Source organism: Erpetoichthys calabaricus, chromosome 8, assembly GCF_900747795.2.
Source record: "Erpetoichthys calabaricus chromosome 8, fErpCal1.3, whole genome shotgun sequence".
Taxonomy (NCBI): domain Eukaryota; kingdom Metazoa; phylum Chordata; class Cladistia; order Polypteriformes; family Polypteridae; genus Erpetoichthys; species Erpetoichthys calabaricus.
Genome location: NC_041401.2, coordinates 7,624,506 through 7,641,861, shown reverse-complemented (window position 1 = coordinate 7,641,861; position 17,356 = coordinate 7,624,506). Strand labels below are relative to the sequence as shown.

The window sequence follows — 17,356 nt, the reverse complement described above, 5'->3', positions numbered from 1 at the left end:
TAATATTATGTATACGTATATACGAAAGGCACTATATTATAACTGCGGTGGGCTGGCGCCCTGCTCGGGGTTTGTTTCCTGCCTTGCTCCCTGTGTTGGCTGGGATTGGCTCCAGCAGACCCCCGTGACCCTGTAGTTAGGATATAGCGGGTTGGATAATGGATGGATGGATGGACTATATTATAAAAGGAAAGACATAGATAAGGCATTTTATGATAGACATATTTAAAAGGCGCTATAGGAAAACTAGATTAATGGGCAGTATATACAGTAAAACGTAAGAAAAAAATCTTTATAAAAGACGGATAGATGTGAAAGGCACTATATGCACGTCGAGAGCTCAGCGGTGTTTCATTTGCTCCGCTCTTCTCTTTTTCGTTTTTTTTTTCTCTCGCGTGTTTTTATTTTTGGTCACGTGGCCTTTGTTTGCGCGCTTTAAGGCGCTATATAAGAACGCATTGTTGCCAGATAATTGTTAGCTTTTCTCATTTAACCCTTTCGTTTTCTTTCTGCGCTTTCCTGTCGTCTGAACTAAACCAGCACGGTGGCCGCTCACAGCTGGATGTCCACCCCGAACTGCCGGCCACGCGTTTTATTTATTTATTTATTCGTTTATTTGTTTATAATTATTTCTCCAGTTTCTCGTCGTCATTTACAGTACATCACTGTATGTCACCAATCTTGGACGTGATACTCCACACCTGAGATGGTTCCAGATGCGGTGAGCCCACTTCAGCGGCGGCTCCTGCTTGGCACTCACTGCCCCGAGACGCGGCCCACTGGCGTCGTCGTACGTAACGATGTCGTGGGTGGTCTGACTCTGACGTCGTGTCTCGTCTGAAAGGCGCTATATCGCTGGATGGCTCTCCTGGTTCGAGAAGCACTAGCCCCTTGTTCCGTTTATTTAAGGCGCATTATTCCAACTGTGAACGTGCTGGCCGAAGGCGCCCCCTGCTGAGGAGAGGCGCTCTCGGCGTGGGGCGGAGGGAGGGTCAGCCGCCGGCGTTAGAAAAAGGGGGCATCCTGAGCCAAAGGAGGGCGAGTCTGCCGGCGAAGTGAGTCGCGAGAGAGCATCCAGGCAGACGGCGGTGGAGGAGGAGGACCACCAGGGCTGGGACCGACCGAGCGGACCGGATTGGCCGGGACGAAACCTGTTGAGGGGGGCACCGCTGCCTTTTTTTTTTTCGGTCGGATTATTCAGATGTTTCCTCCACGCGGATTTGTTTGAGTTTCTGCTCCTCTCTGGATGTGCGAGCTGTCCATTTACCTTCTGGGACGGATCTTCTTAACGGCGGGCGGGAAGGAGCGGAGCTTCGGGTAATCTGCCGGCCTCAGCCCCACCCTCCCCATCCTGGACAAGCCATCCCCCAGACACCGTCCACCACGGTCCGAGCCATGCTGTCCCCGGAGGTGCTTGTCACCTGCTCCGCCGTCCTCAGTCTCCTCGGCATGCCCAGGGCGCTCGGCGCCGCCTGCGAGCCCATCCGCATCAGGATGTGCAAGTCCATGCCATGGAACATGACCAAGATGCCCAACCACCTGCACCACAGCACGCAGGCCAACGCCATCCTGGCCATCGAGCAGTTCGAGGGCTTGCTGGGCACGCAGTGCAGCCCCGAGCTGCTCTTCTTCCTCTGCGCCATGTACGCGCCCATCTGCACCATCGACTTCCAGCACGACCCCATCAAGCCCTGCAAGTCGGTGTGCGAGCGGGCCAAGAGCGGCTGTGAGCCCATCATGAAGAGGTACAACCACTCGTGGCCGGAGAGCCTGGCCTGCGAGGACCTGCCCGTGTACGACCGAGGGGTCTGCATCTCCCCCGAGGCCATCGTGTCCGCCGACGGGCCAGGTGAGCGCCGTCCGGGGCGTGCGGTTCGGTGGGCGCCTCGAGGAGATACAAGCGGGTGGTCTCAGTATACAAGTGAGTCGTTTTAGAACTCGAGACAGACAGACAAGAAAGGCGCTATAAGACCAAGAGGGAGATCTGAAATACAATATACAATAGATGTGAATGGCGCTATAAAATACATATATGGATGGATAGATAGATGTAGGAAAGGCACTATATAATAAGAGAGATGGATAGGAAGGGCAATATAGAATATTGAAAGGTGCTAAGGATAGATCAATAGAAAAAATACTATAGTATGTAATAAATAGGTGGACGTGAAAGGTGCTATATAATGCATATGTGATGGGTAAATGTGAAAGGTGTCGTATATAATATGGATATATATGTTTAAAGTGTTATATGATAGACAGATGTGAAAGGCACTATATAATATACTGACAAGTAGGAAAGGCACTATATAATAGATTAATAGAGCGATTTGTAAAGTGCTAAGGATAAGTCGATAAGAAAGATACTGCGGTGGGCAATAGATAGATGTGAAAGGCGCTATATAATACATATATGGATAGATAGACATAGGAATGGGTCTTTATAATAGATTAATAGAGAGATTTGAAAGACGCTAAGAATAGATCAATAAGAAAGTACAGTGTACAATAGATATATAAATGTGAAAGGCGCTATATAAGACATAGATCTTTAGATAAGAAAGTCACTATAAGATAGAGAAATTTGAAAGTTACTATAGGACAGATCAAAATGAAAGATACTACAGTATACAATAGGTAGATATGAAAGATGTAATATAATACATAAATGGACAGATATATGTGAAAGGCACTATATGAAAAATAAGTCCATAGATGGATACGAAAGACATTAAGTAATTGATACTATTGAGACAGATTGATAAGAAAGTCACTATAAGATAGATAAGTAGATCTGAAAGATACTATAGGATAGATCGATAAGAAAGATACAAAAATATAGAACAGATGTTAAAGACGATATATAATACATATTGATTTATCTATTTGTTTACTTGAAGGGGCTTCTGTAAAAAGCTAACTCTCCCCCTTTGGGACAAATCAAGATCTATCTATCAGTTATATAGTGCCTTTCATATCTATCTATCTATCTATCTATCTATCTATCTATCTATCTATCTATCTATCTATCTATCTATCTATCTATCTATCTATCTATCTAAGAAAGACACTAAAAAGGCTCCATAAGATAGGTAGGTAGGTTGGTTGGTTGGTTGATTGATTTCAAGGTGCAATAGGACCGACCGATCGATATAATAGATAGTACAGTATATAACAGCTCTAAATATTGTATGGTAGACATTCCCAACATATCATGGAGCTTAAGGACACCAACACGCCTGCTTGTCTCTGTATGGCGGAGGCTCCAGAATTCCTGGGTGTAGTTCTCGAGTATCCCGCGGGGTATCGCGTGCCCACAGCCTTGTCATTCAGTCCCCCGAGTGGCTTTGCGCAGAGAGCTCATCGCGATTCTGACTTTTTCTTTTACTGTCGCGCGCGTCACTTCGGCGACTTTTTTTTTCTTCTAGCCGAAATAAGCAGGTCTTGTCATATCGAGCAGTGACATTACACCGAAGAGCTGAGGCGTCTGTAGAAAAAGCATCAGAAAATAATAAAAAAAAAAAAATACGCGTCCCGAGGAGAGTCGCAATGCGGAGCTGCACCTGCACACACCGCGGGGTCAGCCACGGTGACCAAAAACAATGAGGTGGTCTCCTCACAGCTCCACAGTGAGCTCGCTATCTGTGACTTTTTGTTTTTTTGTTCCCGAAATTAAAATTGAGACTGAAGGGGAGACGATTTACTACCGTGTTAGAAAAAAACAAAACAAATCATAGGGGTCTCAAAACACGGTGACAAAAGACAGGAAATGTTAGCAAGGGATGGAAGAAGTGCTGGGACAAGCGCATAGCGTCTCGGCGGAGGATTTGGATGGTGACTAAAATGCTGTAAGTTTAGAATGATTTTTTTGAACAAATACGATATTTTTTTGGTCTTCTTCATATACACATCATATACACATATTATCATTACACACATATATATATAGGGGCGGCACGGTGGCGCAGTGGGTAGCGCGGCTGCCTCGCAGTTAGGAGACCTGGGTTCGCTTCCTGGGTCCTCCCCGCGTGGAGTTTGCAAGTCACAGATAGCGAGCTCACTGTGGAGCTGTGAGGAGACCACCTCATTGTTTTTGGTCACCGTGGCTGACCCCGCGGTGTGTGCAGGTGCAGCTCCGCATTGCGACTCTCCTCGGGACGCGTATTTTTTTTTTTTTTTTAATTTTCTGATGCTTTTTCTACAGACGCCTCAGCTCTTCGGTGTAATGTCACTGCTCGATATGACAAGACCTGCTTATTTCGGCTAGAAGAAAAAAAAAGTCGCCGAAGTGACGCGCGCGACAGTAAAAGAAAAAGTCAGAAACGCGCATCGCGATGAGCTCTCTGCGCAAAGCCACTCGGGGGACTGAATGACAAGGCTGTGGGCACGCGATACCCCGCGGGATACTCGAGAACTACACCCAGGAATTCTGGAGCCCCCGCCATACAGAGACAAGCAGGCGTGTTGGTGTCCTTAAGCTCCATGATATGTTGGGAATGTCTACCATACAATATTTAGAGCTGTTATATACTGTACTATCTATTATATCGATCGGTCGGTCCTATTGCACCTTGAAATCAATCAACCAACCTACCTACCTATCTTATGGAGCCTTTTTAGTGTCTTTCTTAGATAGATAGATATGAAAGGCACTATATGATAGATAGAATATGAAAGGCACTATATAACTGATAGATAGATAGATAGATCTTGATTTGTCCCAAAGGGGGAGATTTAGCTTTTTACAGAAGCCCCTTCAAGTAAACAAATAGATAAATCAATATGTATTATATATCGTCTTTAACATCTGTTCTATATTTTTGTATCTTTCTTATCGATCTATCCTGCCCAGGGTTTGTGTCCTGCCTAGTGCCCTGTGCTGGCCGAGATTGGCTCCAGCAGACCCCTGCCACCCTGTAGTTAGGATATAGCGGGTTGGATAATGGATGGATATGCAGTGGTAGTGCAGCTGCTTTGCAGTAAGGAGACTGTGGAAGATTCTGGGTTCGCTTCCCAGTTCCTCCCAGTGTGGATAGTGCTTTGAATACTGAGAAAAACGCTATATAAATGTAATGAATTATTATTATTATTATTATTATATATATGTATATTTGAACCCAGACACACAGACATGGACTCCAAATGTCCAGAAACACAGAGTTTTTTCGCAGTTCTTTTTCACACACAATACGGGGCACCCACCAGCCACAATGCTCAGTCCTGTCCTTTTCTTCTGCCACCTCCACTCCTCACTCGAGAGCTCCAGCTTACTCCTCCCGACTCCGGCTCCCCACCTCCTTTATACTGTTCTCGGAAGTGCAGCAGTCCAACAACAACAACAACGTTTATTTCTGTCGCACATTTTCATACAAATGATGGAGCTCATAAAGTGCTTTACACGATGAAGAAAGAGAAAAAAGACAAAATAACTAAGAAAATGGAATTAGGGAACACTAATTAACAAAGAATAAAAGTAAGGTCCGATGGCCAGGGAGGACAGAAAAAGACACCGGAGCTGTCCAGGCACCCCCTGGTGGTGGCCACGGACCCCCACAGGCCAGTTCCGTGGCCCCGATGTAAACCAGGGGGGCTGCCCTCTCGTGTCCCGGGGAGGTACTGTTGGTGATATGTCCATTCCCCCATAGCTATCTATTATATAGTGCCTTTCATATCTGTCTATCTATCTATCTATCTATCTATCTATCTATCTATCTATCTATCTATCTATCTATCTATCTATCTATCTATCTATCTATCTATTATATAGTGCCTTTCATATCTATCTATCTATCTATCTATCTATCTATCTATCTATCTATCTATCTATCTATCTATCTATCTATCTATCTATCTATCTATCTATCTATCTATTATATAGTGCCTTTCATATCTATCTATCTATCTATCTATCTATCTATCTATCTATCTATCTATCTATCTATCTATCTATCTATCTATCTATCTATCTATTATATAGTGCCTTTCATCTATCTAATTATTCTGTATGTTTCTCTTTTCTCACATGTATACTTATCGTTGTTGTTGAAATGGCTCACATAACGTTACTATAAAAGAGATTTTTTTAATCTTTTTTTTCTGTCGGCGAGGTCCGGTTTTTTATGTGAACTACCATTGGTGCCAAAATGAAATAAATAAACGGGCAATTTATGAAATAAGTATTCACTTCAAAACACAGCTAAATAAGTCATTGAAGTGTTGAAAAAATGTATAATTAATAAAAGGAATCAAATTATTGTGAAAGTAGCTGTGCTACCCGTCTAAGATGAGTTGAAATCTAAATACTCAACATAGACCTCAGGATTCATGTTTGCAGTGCACCATCTATTGGAGTGATTTTGTAGTGCATTTAGTAATAAAATGCATTGCGTTTGTCATTTCTACAGATGACTTCATAAACATGTAATAATAAATGCCTTACTACAAATGTTTGTGATGCACCATCTGTTGAAATGAATGCATGCCTCTGTTCTATTCCATTTGGGATTCATTAAAGTAGCATTAATGTTTGTGATGCACCATCTGTTGGAATGAAAGATGCAATGCATTTCATTGCTACAAACTTTATGTTTATATTTATTTATTTAGCTGATGCCTTTATCCAAAGTGACTTACAACATTTATGATACAATTGGTTACATTTCTTTTGTTTTTCCAATTGGAGCACATGCAGGTCAAGTAACTTGCTCAGGGTCACACAGTAGTGTCAGTAGAGGGAATTGTGATGCATCATCTGGTAGAACAACAAATGCAATGTATGTGTCTCTGTTATTTGGTATGGGAGTTGTTAAAGCAATGTTAATGTTTGTGATGTGCCATCTGTTAGAAAGACAAATGCAATACATATTTCTCTGTTATATGCCATTTGATATGGGATTCATAAAAGTAGTGTTAATGTTTGTGATGCGTCATCTGTTGAAATTAAAAATGCAATGCAATTCATTACAACAAATGTTTGCGATGCACCACCTGTTCGAATGACAAATGCAATACATTTTATTGCTACAAATGTTTGTGATGCACCATCTGTTGGAATGGAAAATGCATTGCACATGTTTCTGTTATATACCATTTGGTATGGGATTCGTAAAAACAGTGTTCATGTTTGTGAGTGCATCAGTTAGAATTACAAATGCAAAGCATTTTATTACTGCAAATGTTTGTGATGCAGCATCTGTTGGAAAAACAGTGACATAGCAACAGGGTGGACACTGAGATACACAGACAAACAGATGCCTAACAGAATAGTGGGCAGTCATGGGGGGGGGGGGGGGCTCAACATAATATTTAGTGGTGGGTGGGGGGTGTAGCCTGGCTAAATGACCCCTTGAGGCCGAACAATGACAAATGCAATGTATGTGTCTCTGTTATATGCCTTTTGGTATGGGAGTTGTAAAAGCAGTGATAATGTTTGTGATGTACCATCTGTTGGAATGACAAATGCAACACAAATTTCTCTGTTATATGCCGTTTGATATGGGATTCATAAAAGCAGTGTTAATGTTTGTAATGCGTCATCTGTTGAAATGAAAAATGCAATGCAATTCATTACTACAAATGTTTGCAATGTGCCAACAGTTTGTATGACAAATGCAATACATTTTATTGCTACAAATGTTTGTGATGCACCATCTGTTGGAATGGAAAATACATTGAACGTGAGTCTGTTATAGGCCATTTGGTATGGGATTCATAAAAGCAGTGTTCATGTTTGTGAATGCACAATCAGTTGGAATGACAAATGCAATGCATTTTATTATTGCAACTGTTTATGATGCAGCATCTGTTGGAAAAACAGAGACACAACAACAGGATGGACAAACAGACACTTAACAGAATAGTGGGCAGTCATGGGGGGACTCAACATAATATTTGGTGGTGATTGGGGGGTGTACCCTGGCTAAATGACCCCCTGAGGCCGGACTTGGGTCAGCACTGTTACCGGACTGACGTGACTCGTTTTTTTCTTTCTTTCTTTTAAGACTCAGCGTCAGACTTCTCGATGGAACCTCACGGAGGCAACTGCAGGAGCGCCAGCCCTGGTAGGAGGATTTTTGAATTTATTTATTAGTATTGTTTTTGTCTGCAGTCTGAAGCCTTTTTTTTTTTTTAGAATTTAATTCCTGATGCTTTTATTTTTCTTCTGAATGTTTAATATTTGAATTAATTTCCTAACAGAATTTCTATGTTTTGTTCTAACGTTGTCCCCTACTTTATCAGGTCCTGTTAGAAACTCTTACAAAGTTTTAGATTTGAGTGTGTTATTTAAAAAAATCTGACAATGTTGTATCGGTCGTGTCAAACGCGCGTACATCGGTTGTGTTGTGCCTGATCAGAGATGAAGAGCCGCTCATGTTGATAACTAGGATGTGATGTTAGAGGAGCACCTGAGGCTTGAGCTCAGCAAACAGCTGTGGACGCCATCTTCTGTTATAAAACCCCAGTGTAGCAAAAGCAAAACAAACGTGGAAGGGTTAAGACAAAGAGTGCAAAGTTACAGTATGGGGCAACAACTGGCATTGATGGGATTTCATGGAGAGTCGCCCTTTGGGCATCTTTAAGTGGCTGACCTTACGAATACCTTTAAAATGAAGACCCCCCAGTTGACGTCTTCAGCCCGGACCACATCACGGCGACTTTTTAACCCCATGTTTCCCATCGCCTGTAACAGGATTGTCAGTCAGTCAGTCAATACCCAACCCGCTATATCCGAACACAGAGTCACGGGGGTCTGCTGGAGCCAATCCCAGCCAGCACAGGGCACAGGGCAGGAACAAATCCCCAGGTGCAGGTGACAGGATTGTTCATGATTAAAATGAAAGCTGTCTGCTTTAAAATTTCTTCATCCATCCATCCATTTTCCAACCTGCTGAATCCGAACACAGGGTCACGGGGGTCTGCTGGAGCCAATCCCAGCCAACACAGGGCACAAGGCAGGAACCAATCCTGGGCAGGGTGCCAACCCACCGCAGCTTTAAAATTTCTTTTTTCAGATTTTTCCTTACTTATACAAAAGACATGAAATCATTGAAACACCACAACAGATTGTAAAGGTGGCCTTTTTCATTAGATGCTGTAAACAGGAGGGGGCGCTCTCATACACTATACAGTATGGCCTAAAGGTTTGTGGTCACCTCACCGTCACGCCTCAATGAACTTGTAATTGAACCCTTAGCCACCATGATAGATAGATAGATGTGAAAGGCACTATATAGATAGATAGATAGATAGATAGATGTGAAAGGCACTATATAGATAGATAGATAGATAGATAGATGTGAAAGGCACTATAAGATAGATAGATAGATAGATAGATAGATAGATGTGAAAGGCACTATAAGATAGATAGATAGATAGATAGATAGATAGATAGATAGATAGATAGATAGATAGATAGATAGATAGATGTGAAAGGCACTATAAGATAGATAGATAGATAGATAGATAGATGTGAAAGGCACTATATAGATAGATAGATAGATGTGAAAGGCACTATATAGATAGATAGATAGATAGATGTGAAAGGCACTATATAGATAGATAGATAGATGTGAAAGGCACTATAAGATAGATAGATAGATAGATGTGAAAGGCACTATAAGATAGATAGATAGATAGATAGATAGATGTGAAAGGCACTATAAGATAGATAGATAGATGTGAAAGGCACTATAAAATAGATAGATAGATAGATAGATAGATAGATAGATGTGAAAGGCACTATAAGATAGATAGATAGATAGATAGATGTGAAAGGCACTATATAGATAGATAGATAGATAGATAGATAGATAGATGTGAAAGGCACTATATAGATAGATAGATAGATGTGAAAGGCACTATAAGATAGATAGATAGATAGATGTGAAAGGCACTATAAGATAGATAGATAGATAGATGTGAAAGGCACTATATAGATAGATAGATAGATAGATAGATAGATAGATGTGAAAGGCACTATAAGATAGATAGATAGATGTGAAAGGCACTATAAGATAGATAGATAGATAGATAGATGTGAAAGGCACTATAAGATAGATAGATAGATAGATAGATGTGAAAGGCACTATATAGATAGATAGATAGATGTGAAAGGCACTATATAGATAGATAGATAGATAGATAGATGTGAAAGGCACTATAAGATAGATAGATAGATGTGAAAGGCACTATAAGATAGATAGATAGATAGATGTGAAAGGCACTATATAGATAGATAGATAGATAGATGTGAAAGGCACTATAAGATAGATAGATAGATAGATAGATAGATGTGAAAGGCACTATATAGATAGATAGATAGATGTGAAAGGCACTATATAGATAGATAGATAGATGTGAAAGGCACTATAAGATAGATAGATAGATAGATAGATAGATAGATAGATAGATAGATAGATGTGAAAGGCACTATAAGATAGATAGATAGATAGATGTGAAAGGCACTATATAGATAGATAGATAGATGTGAAAGGCACTATAAGATAGATAGATAGATGTGAAAGGCACTAAAAGATAGATAGATAGATAGATGTGAAAGGCACTATATAGATAGATTAGATAGATAGATAGATGTGAAAGGCACTATAAGATAGATAGATAGATAGATGTGAAAGGCACTATATAGATAGATAGATAGATAGATGTGAAAGGCACTATAAGATAGATAGATAGATAGACAGATGTGAAAGGCACTATAAGATAGATAGATAGATAGATAGATGTGAAAGGCACTATATAGATAGATAGATAGATAGATAGATAGATACTTTATTAATCCCAAGGGGAAATTTCACATTCAGAATGGCCCCCTCTCTCCTTTTCACAGGATTTTAGAGGGGGTCTGTGCGAATTTGGGCCCATTCTGCCAAAAAGAGCATTTGTGAGGTCAGGTACTGATTGATGGATGATAAGATCGGCAGCCTCATTTATAAGACTTTTGATTCAAGCACGAAAATACATATTCGCCAAAAAAAATAAAATAAAATAAATAAATAAATAGCAAAAATGCGTATGACAAAAATAAAAATATCAGATTTATAACACCTGCCGCCTGCATATCTCTATGTAATTTTCAGTTTATAAACCACAATCACCTTGTAAATATGCAAAGGTGAGCCTGCCTTGAACGCCGCCCTGAAACATCCATATATGGAGCATGCAAATTAACCTCATCCATACGCAATCAGGAAGCCACTGAACTTCATTGGCTGGAAGAACAGCTGATGCGCCGAGACCCCGCCTCCTGCATTGAAGAGTATCAGGCTGTGCTCTGCAACTGAAAGCACAACAACACGAGTGGCTCTAAGTGGCTTGGGGGTACAAAGCATTGAAATTTGGGGTCCATGGCCAGGAAACTCCCCATTGAGAACTTGTGGTCAAGAGGCGGGTGGACAAACAAAAACCCACCAGTTCTGACAAACTCCAAGCATTGATTATGCAAGAAAGGATGGCTGTCATCGCAGTGCTGCTGCCTCACAGTTAGGTTCACTTCCCGGGACCTCCCTGTTTGGAGTTTGCATGTTCTCCCCGTGTCTGCGTGGGTTTCCTCCCACAGTCCAAAGACATGCAGGTTAGGTGCATTGGTGATCTTAAATTGTCTCTAGTGTGTGCTGGGTGTGTTGGTGTGTGTGTCCTGCGGTGGGTTGGTGCCCTGCCCGGGATTGGTTCCTGCCTTGTGCCGTGTGGTGGCTGGGATTGGCTCAAGCAGACCCCCGTGACCCTGTGTTTGGATTCAGTGGTTTGGAAAATGGATGAAGGGATGGACAGCTGGGATTTGGCCCAGAAGTTGATTGTCAGGCAGCCTGCCAGGGTGAATTGCAGAGGTCTTGAAAAAGAAAGAAGGGCCAACACTGCAAATATGGACTCTGTGCATAAACTTCATGTCATTGTCAATAAAAGCCTTTGAAACTTCTGAACTGCTTGTACTTCTACTTCAGTAGACCATAGAAACATCTGACACAAAGATCTAAATACACTGAAGCAGCAAACTTGGTGAAAACTAACACTTGGGTCATTCTCCAAACTTTTAGCCATGACTGCACCCCAAACCAGGTCCACAAGAACATGAATGGCCTACAGAGAGCCCTGACCTCGACCCTACCAAACACCTTTGGGATGAACCAGAACGTCAATCCTGAACGACGTCTACTCGTACAGCATCAGTACCTGACCTCACAAATGGCTCAGACTTCCACCAACACACTCCAGGATAAAAAGCACCAAGTGCATAGACATGGCATCGTGATGTAGTGAACACGTTGGATCAGAATGGATTTTTTCATGTGGAATCTTCATTAGAGGCGGCATGTGGCACAGTGGTAGCGCTGCTGCCTCGCAGTAAGCAGACTTGGGTTCACTCCTCAGGTCCTCCCTGTGTGGAGTTTGCATGTTCTCCCTGTGTCTGCGTGGGTTTCCTCCCACAGTCCAAAGACATGCAGGTTAGGTGTATTGGCGATCCTAAATTGTCCCTAGTGTGTGCTGGGTGTGTGTGTGTGTGTGTGTGTGCCCTGTGGTGGGCTGGCACCCTGCCCAGGGGTTTGTTCCTGCCCTGTGCTGGCTGGGATTGGCTCCAGCAGACCCCCGTGACCATGTGTTAGGATATAGCGGATTGGATAATGACTGACTGACTGACTGATCTTCAGTAGATATGCAGTAAGACCTGCCATCCCATTTCTTTGCAACTGCTGCTCAGAAGCCACCTCTTTGATTCCGGACCACGGCTGTTCCATCTTGTGGTCCGACGTTTTGTGATCCGAGTTTATGTTCTCCAAGAAATGGCAGAAATGGTTTGAACGGAGGACCAGAAAATGAAATGTAAGTCAGGAAACAGACAAAAGTTCTTAAAGCAGGAAATCAACGAAGGAAAACCCCAAAATACCAGAGAAACCCCAGAGTGCAAAGGTCAGAGAGATTATCTGTTGAGGTGTACGGCCGGGATGCCTCTGGGGTGGGTGGAGTGTATCCAGAGCATCACTTCCCCCAGAACACTAGGTGGCAGCCCACCCTGGGTTGCAGCAGTGCCTTGGGCTTCCATAGGGCTTCATGGGAGTTGGAGTTTGGTGCAGCCCTGTTGGGGTCCGTGGGCACTGCCAGGGGGTGCTGCAGTGACTGCTGAGCCCTGGAGAGGAGCTTTTCTGCCACACCTGGAAGTGCTGCCAGAAGTGAGTCAATGAACACCTGGAGCACTTCAGGGTACGTTGTACGCGGGGAGCCAGAGCCGGGATGAAGAAGAGGGATGAAGAGGAGTGGAGACGGAGAAGAAGAAACAGGAAAAGGCTAATGGGTTGGACCGTACAATTGGGTGCTTTATGTACTGTGCTGTGGGGACAGAGCCGGCCCGAAGCAAACTGATACCGAGGGGCCCGACCCCTGCAGCTAGGGGGTCCGGGGCAGAACTCCGGCCAACAAGCGATTTCCTGCACTCTGAGCTGCAGAAATGCATTTTCCCGGCATCTACAACCATCACTTTTTGCTGATTTCCGTTTGACACTGACAACCGTAACCGTAACACACTGACAGGAGCTGTCAGCGCAGACTGTCGTACAAGGCCCTGAGTGAAGGGTACGAGTGATGGAGGTCGGAGCGGCCCGCATAAATGTCTTTAGTGACGATACATTAACAGATAAAGCTACATTTTAGCCAGCTTTTGCTGTTTCCGCCAGGCAGCATGTGGAGGTAAATAGCTAGGCCAAGCACTTTTTTTTTTTGCTTTTTATATTTTTTATATATTTTTTTTATTTTATGAAGATGAGATCCACATTATTTTGTTTTTACATTTTTATTCGGTTTTAAAGCTTGTTTTCATACTTTCGAGATATTCAGATTTCGGTATAAAATAACTTACCGCAGTGGAGGCGGCAACAGGCACGCGGGCTTGAGTGAAGCGTAATGAAGATTGGAGTGCCGAGTGGAGACGTCCACGTGGAGTAATTAGGTGATGGAATATGTTGCCCGTGAATTATAAATATAAAAAAATTAGTAATAGAGGTTGGAGTGAAGGAGTCTGTTGCTCCATTGGGCCCTCCGCAGCAGCGTCGCATCACAGGAAAACAAATACCTTGGGCGCAGTGGGCCCCCTCCAGCACTGGGCTTCATTCGCTTCACCCTAAGGCCGGCTCTGGTGGGGAGTTGAGAAAGAGGGCTACCCCATGTGAAATAAAACGTGTGCTGTGTGGCTTGTCTGTGTTGGATTACAGCGGCTGTATGTGCCCCGGTGGTCCACACTGTCAAACTTGGATAAAACATGGCTGCTTGAGCCCACCTTTAAACCCTTGATCTACCGAGGTCAGGGTCACGACCTTAGAGGAAACATCACCAGCAACCAGAGGACGCACCACAGCAACGGGATCCACAGAATGGTGGCGCCAGAGAGAAAAGACAAAACCAAATCGGGATAATTCTTATAATATATTAATGAAAGTGAAACAAAAAAATAATCACGTCTGGATTTAGTATTCCAAAAAAAACCCCCCCGCAATATTTAGATAATCAAACTGAAGAGATCGTTCCTCCCCCACACTATGCGACTCTTCAGTTCCACCCGGGGGGGGTAAACGTTAAAATTATACAAAGTTATTGTCTGTTTGTTATACCTGCATTGTTATCACTTTTTAATTTAATATTGTTATCATCAGTATGATGCTGCTGGAGTGTGGGAATTACACCTTGGGATTAATAAAGTATCTATCTATCTATCTATCTATCTATCTATCTATCTATCTATCTATCTATCTATCTATCTATCTATCTATCTATCTATCTATCTATCTATCTATCTATCTATCTATCTATCTATCATATAGTGCCTTTCACATCTATCTATCTATCTATCTATCTATCTATCTATCTATCTATCTATCTATCTATCTATCTATCTATCTATCTATCTATCTATCTATCTATCTATCTATCTATCTATCTATCATATAGTGCCTTTCACATCTATCTATCTATCTATCTATCTATCTATCTATCTATCTATCTATCTATCTATCTATCTATCTATCTATCTATCTATCTATCTATCTATCTATCATATAGTGCCTTTCACATCTATCTATCTATCTATCTATCTATCTATCTATCTATCTATCTATCTATCTATCTATCTATCTATCTATCTATCTATCTATCTATCTATCTATCTATCTATCTATTATATAGTGCCTTTCCTATCTATCTATCTATCTATCTATCTATCTATCTATCTATCTATCTATCTATCTATCTATCTATCTATCTATCTATCTATCTATCTATCTATCTATCTATCTATCTATCTATCTATAAATACGCCTCCAAAAAGGAGCATAAAATTACAAACATAACGCAAGCACAACACAAGTCCTCCCCTCAAAGCCAGTCTGAGAGATCTTTATATCAGCTGTGGACGGGTGGAAGGACACTTGAGGGCTTCAAGGAAGTGTTGGGGTGCCAGCAGGGTCGACTCATTTCAATCCCAAGTTAAATATTTTTAATGAAAACTCATAAAAGACAGTTGGAGAGGAATATACCAGATAAGGTGACAGACGACCCTAAGAGATTCTTTCAGTATTTTAGTAGTAAAAGAAGAGTCAAGGAGGAGGTGAAGGGCATCAGAAATAGTGAAGGAGAATTAAAAGATACAGACAGTGAAATAGCCTGTAAAGGCTCAGCTCTTTTAATCTTTTCTCATAACTCATCCCCTGTTTCTCTGAATCAGCCTAGTTGCTCTTCTCTGGACCTTTTCTTGTGCTGTTATGTCCTTTTTGTAGCCTGGAGACCAAAACTGCACCCAGGACTCCAGATGAGGCCTCACAAGTGTGCTATAAAGGTTGAGCAGAACCTCCTGTGACTTGTACTCCACACATCAAGGCGCTATATAACCTGACATTCTGTTAGCCTTCATAATGGCTTCTCAACACTGTCTGGAAGTCGATAGGTGGACTCTCGATTTTCTGACCCCCCATTGTGTATTCAAACCTCACATTTTTACTTCCAATGTGTAATACTTTACATTTACTGTCATTAAATGTCATCTTCCACAAATCTGCCCAAGCCTGTCTGCTGTCCAAGTCCTTCCAGATTATCTGCTAATCCACCTATCTTGGTATCATCTGTAAACTTAACCAGCTTGTTACTTATATTCCTATCTAAATCATTTATAAATATTAAAAATAGCAGTGACCCTAACACTGCCCCCTGCTGGTCACCACTCTTAACATCAGCCAGTTCTGATGAGGTTCCTCACACCATCACCCTCTGCTTCCTGAGTCTGAGCCAATTCTGCACCCATCTACAAACATCACCCTGAACTGCCACTTCTTTTAGTTTGATGCCCAACCTCTCATGTGGCACCTTATCAAATGCTTTCTGAAAGTCCAGATTAAGAACATCATCTGCTCCACTCTGGTCTTATCCTTTTGTTGCCTCCTCATAGAATTCCAGCCTGTTAGTAAAACACGACCTCCCTCTTCTGACCCCACGCTGACTGTTCCTAATAACTCCTGTCCTTGCCGTGTGTTGCTCAATCTTATCCTTAATAATTCCTTCCATTAATTTTCCTGTGATGTACGTTAAGCTTACTGTCCTATAGTTGCTTGGATCTGCCCTGTCACCCTTTTTATATAACGGGATGATATTTGCCATTTTCCAATCCTTTGGAATCTCTCCAGTGCACAGTGACTTCCTAAAAGTACAGTGGGTACGGAAAGTATTCAGACCCCCTTCAATTTTTCACTCTTTGTCATATTGCAGCCATTTGCTAAAATCATTTAAGTTAATTTTTTTTCCTCATTAATGTACACACAGCACCCCATATTGACAGACAAAAAAAAGAATTTTTGAAATTGTTGCAGATTTATTAAAAAAGAAAAACTGGAATGTCACATGGTCCTAAGTATTCAGACCCTTTGCTCAGTATTTAGTAGAAGCCCCCTTTTGAGCTAATACAGCCAGGAGTCTTCTTGGGAAAGATGCAACAAGTTTTTCACACCTGGATTTGGGGATCCTCTGCCATTCCTCCTTGCAGATCCTCTCCAGTTCTGTCAGGTTGGATGGTAAACGTTGGTGGACAGCCATTTTTAGGTCTCTCCAGAGATGCTCAATTGGGTTTAAGTCAGGGCTCTGGCTGGGCCATTCAAGAACAGTCACAGAGTTGTTGTGAAGCCACTCCTTCGTTATTTTAGCTGTGTGCTTAGGGTCATTGTCTTGTTGGAAGGTAAACCTTCGGCCCAGTCTGAGGTCCTTAGCACTCTGGAGAAGGTTTTTGTCCAGGATATTCCTGTACTTGGCCGCATTCATCTTTCCCTCGATTGCAACCAGTCATCCTGTCCCTGCAGCTGAAAAACACCCCCAC

The 17,356-nt window shown here is 42.2% G+C and overlaps 1 protein-coding gene across 1 annotated transcript in view; it reads left to right on the top strand.

Moving 5' to 3' along the window:
• The first annotated feature begins 910 nt into the window (after positions 1–910).
• The window catches only part of frzb (frizzled related protein), a 73,198-nt gene continuing 56,752 nt past the window's right edge, over positions 911–17,356 (top strand). The window contains exons 1-2 of the mRNA XM_051930695.1: positions 911–1,849; positions 8,001–8,060. Coding sequence (XP_051786655.1) covers positions 1,396–1,849; positions 8,001–8,060 — 514 coding nt within the window. The 5' untranslated portion in view covers positions 911–1,395. The remainder of the gene's footprint in view (positions 1,850–8,000; positions 8,061–17,356) is intronic.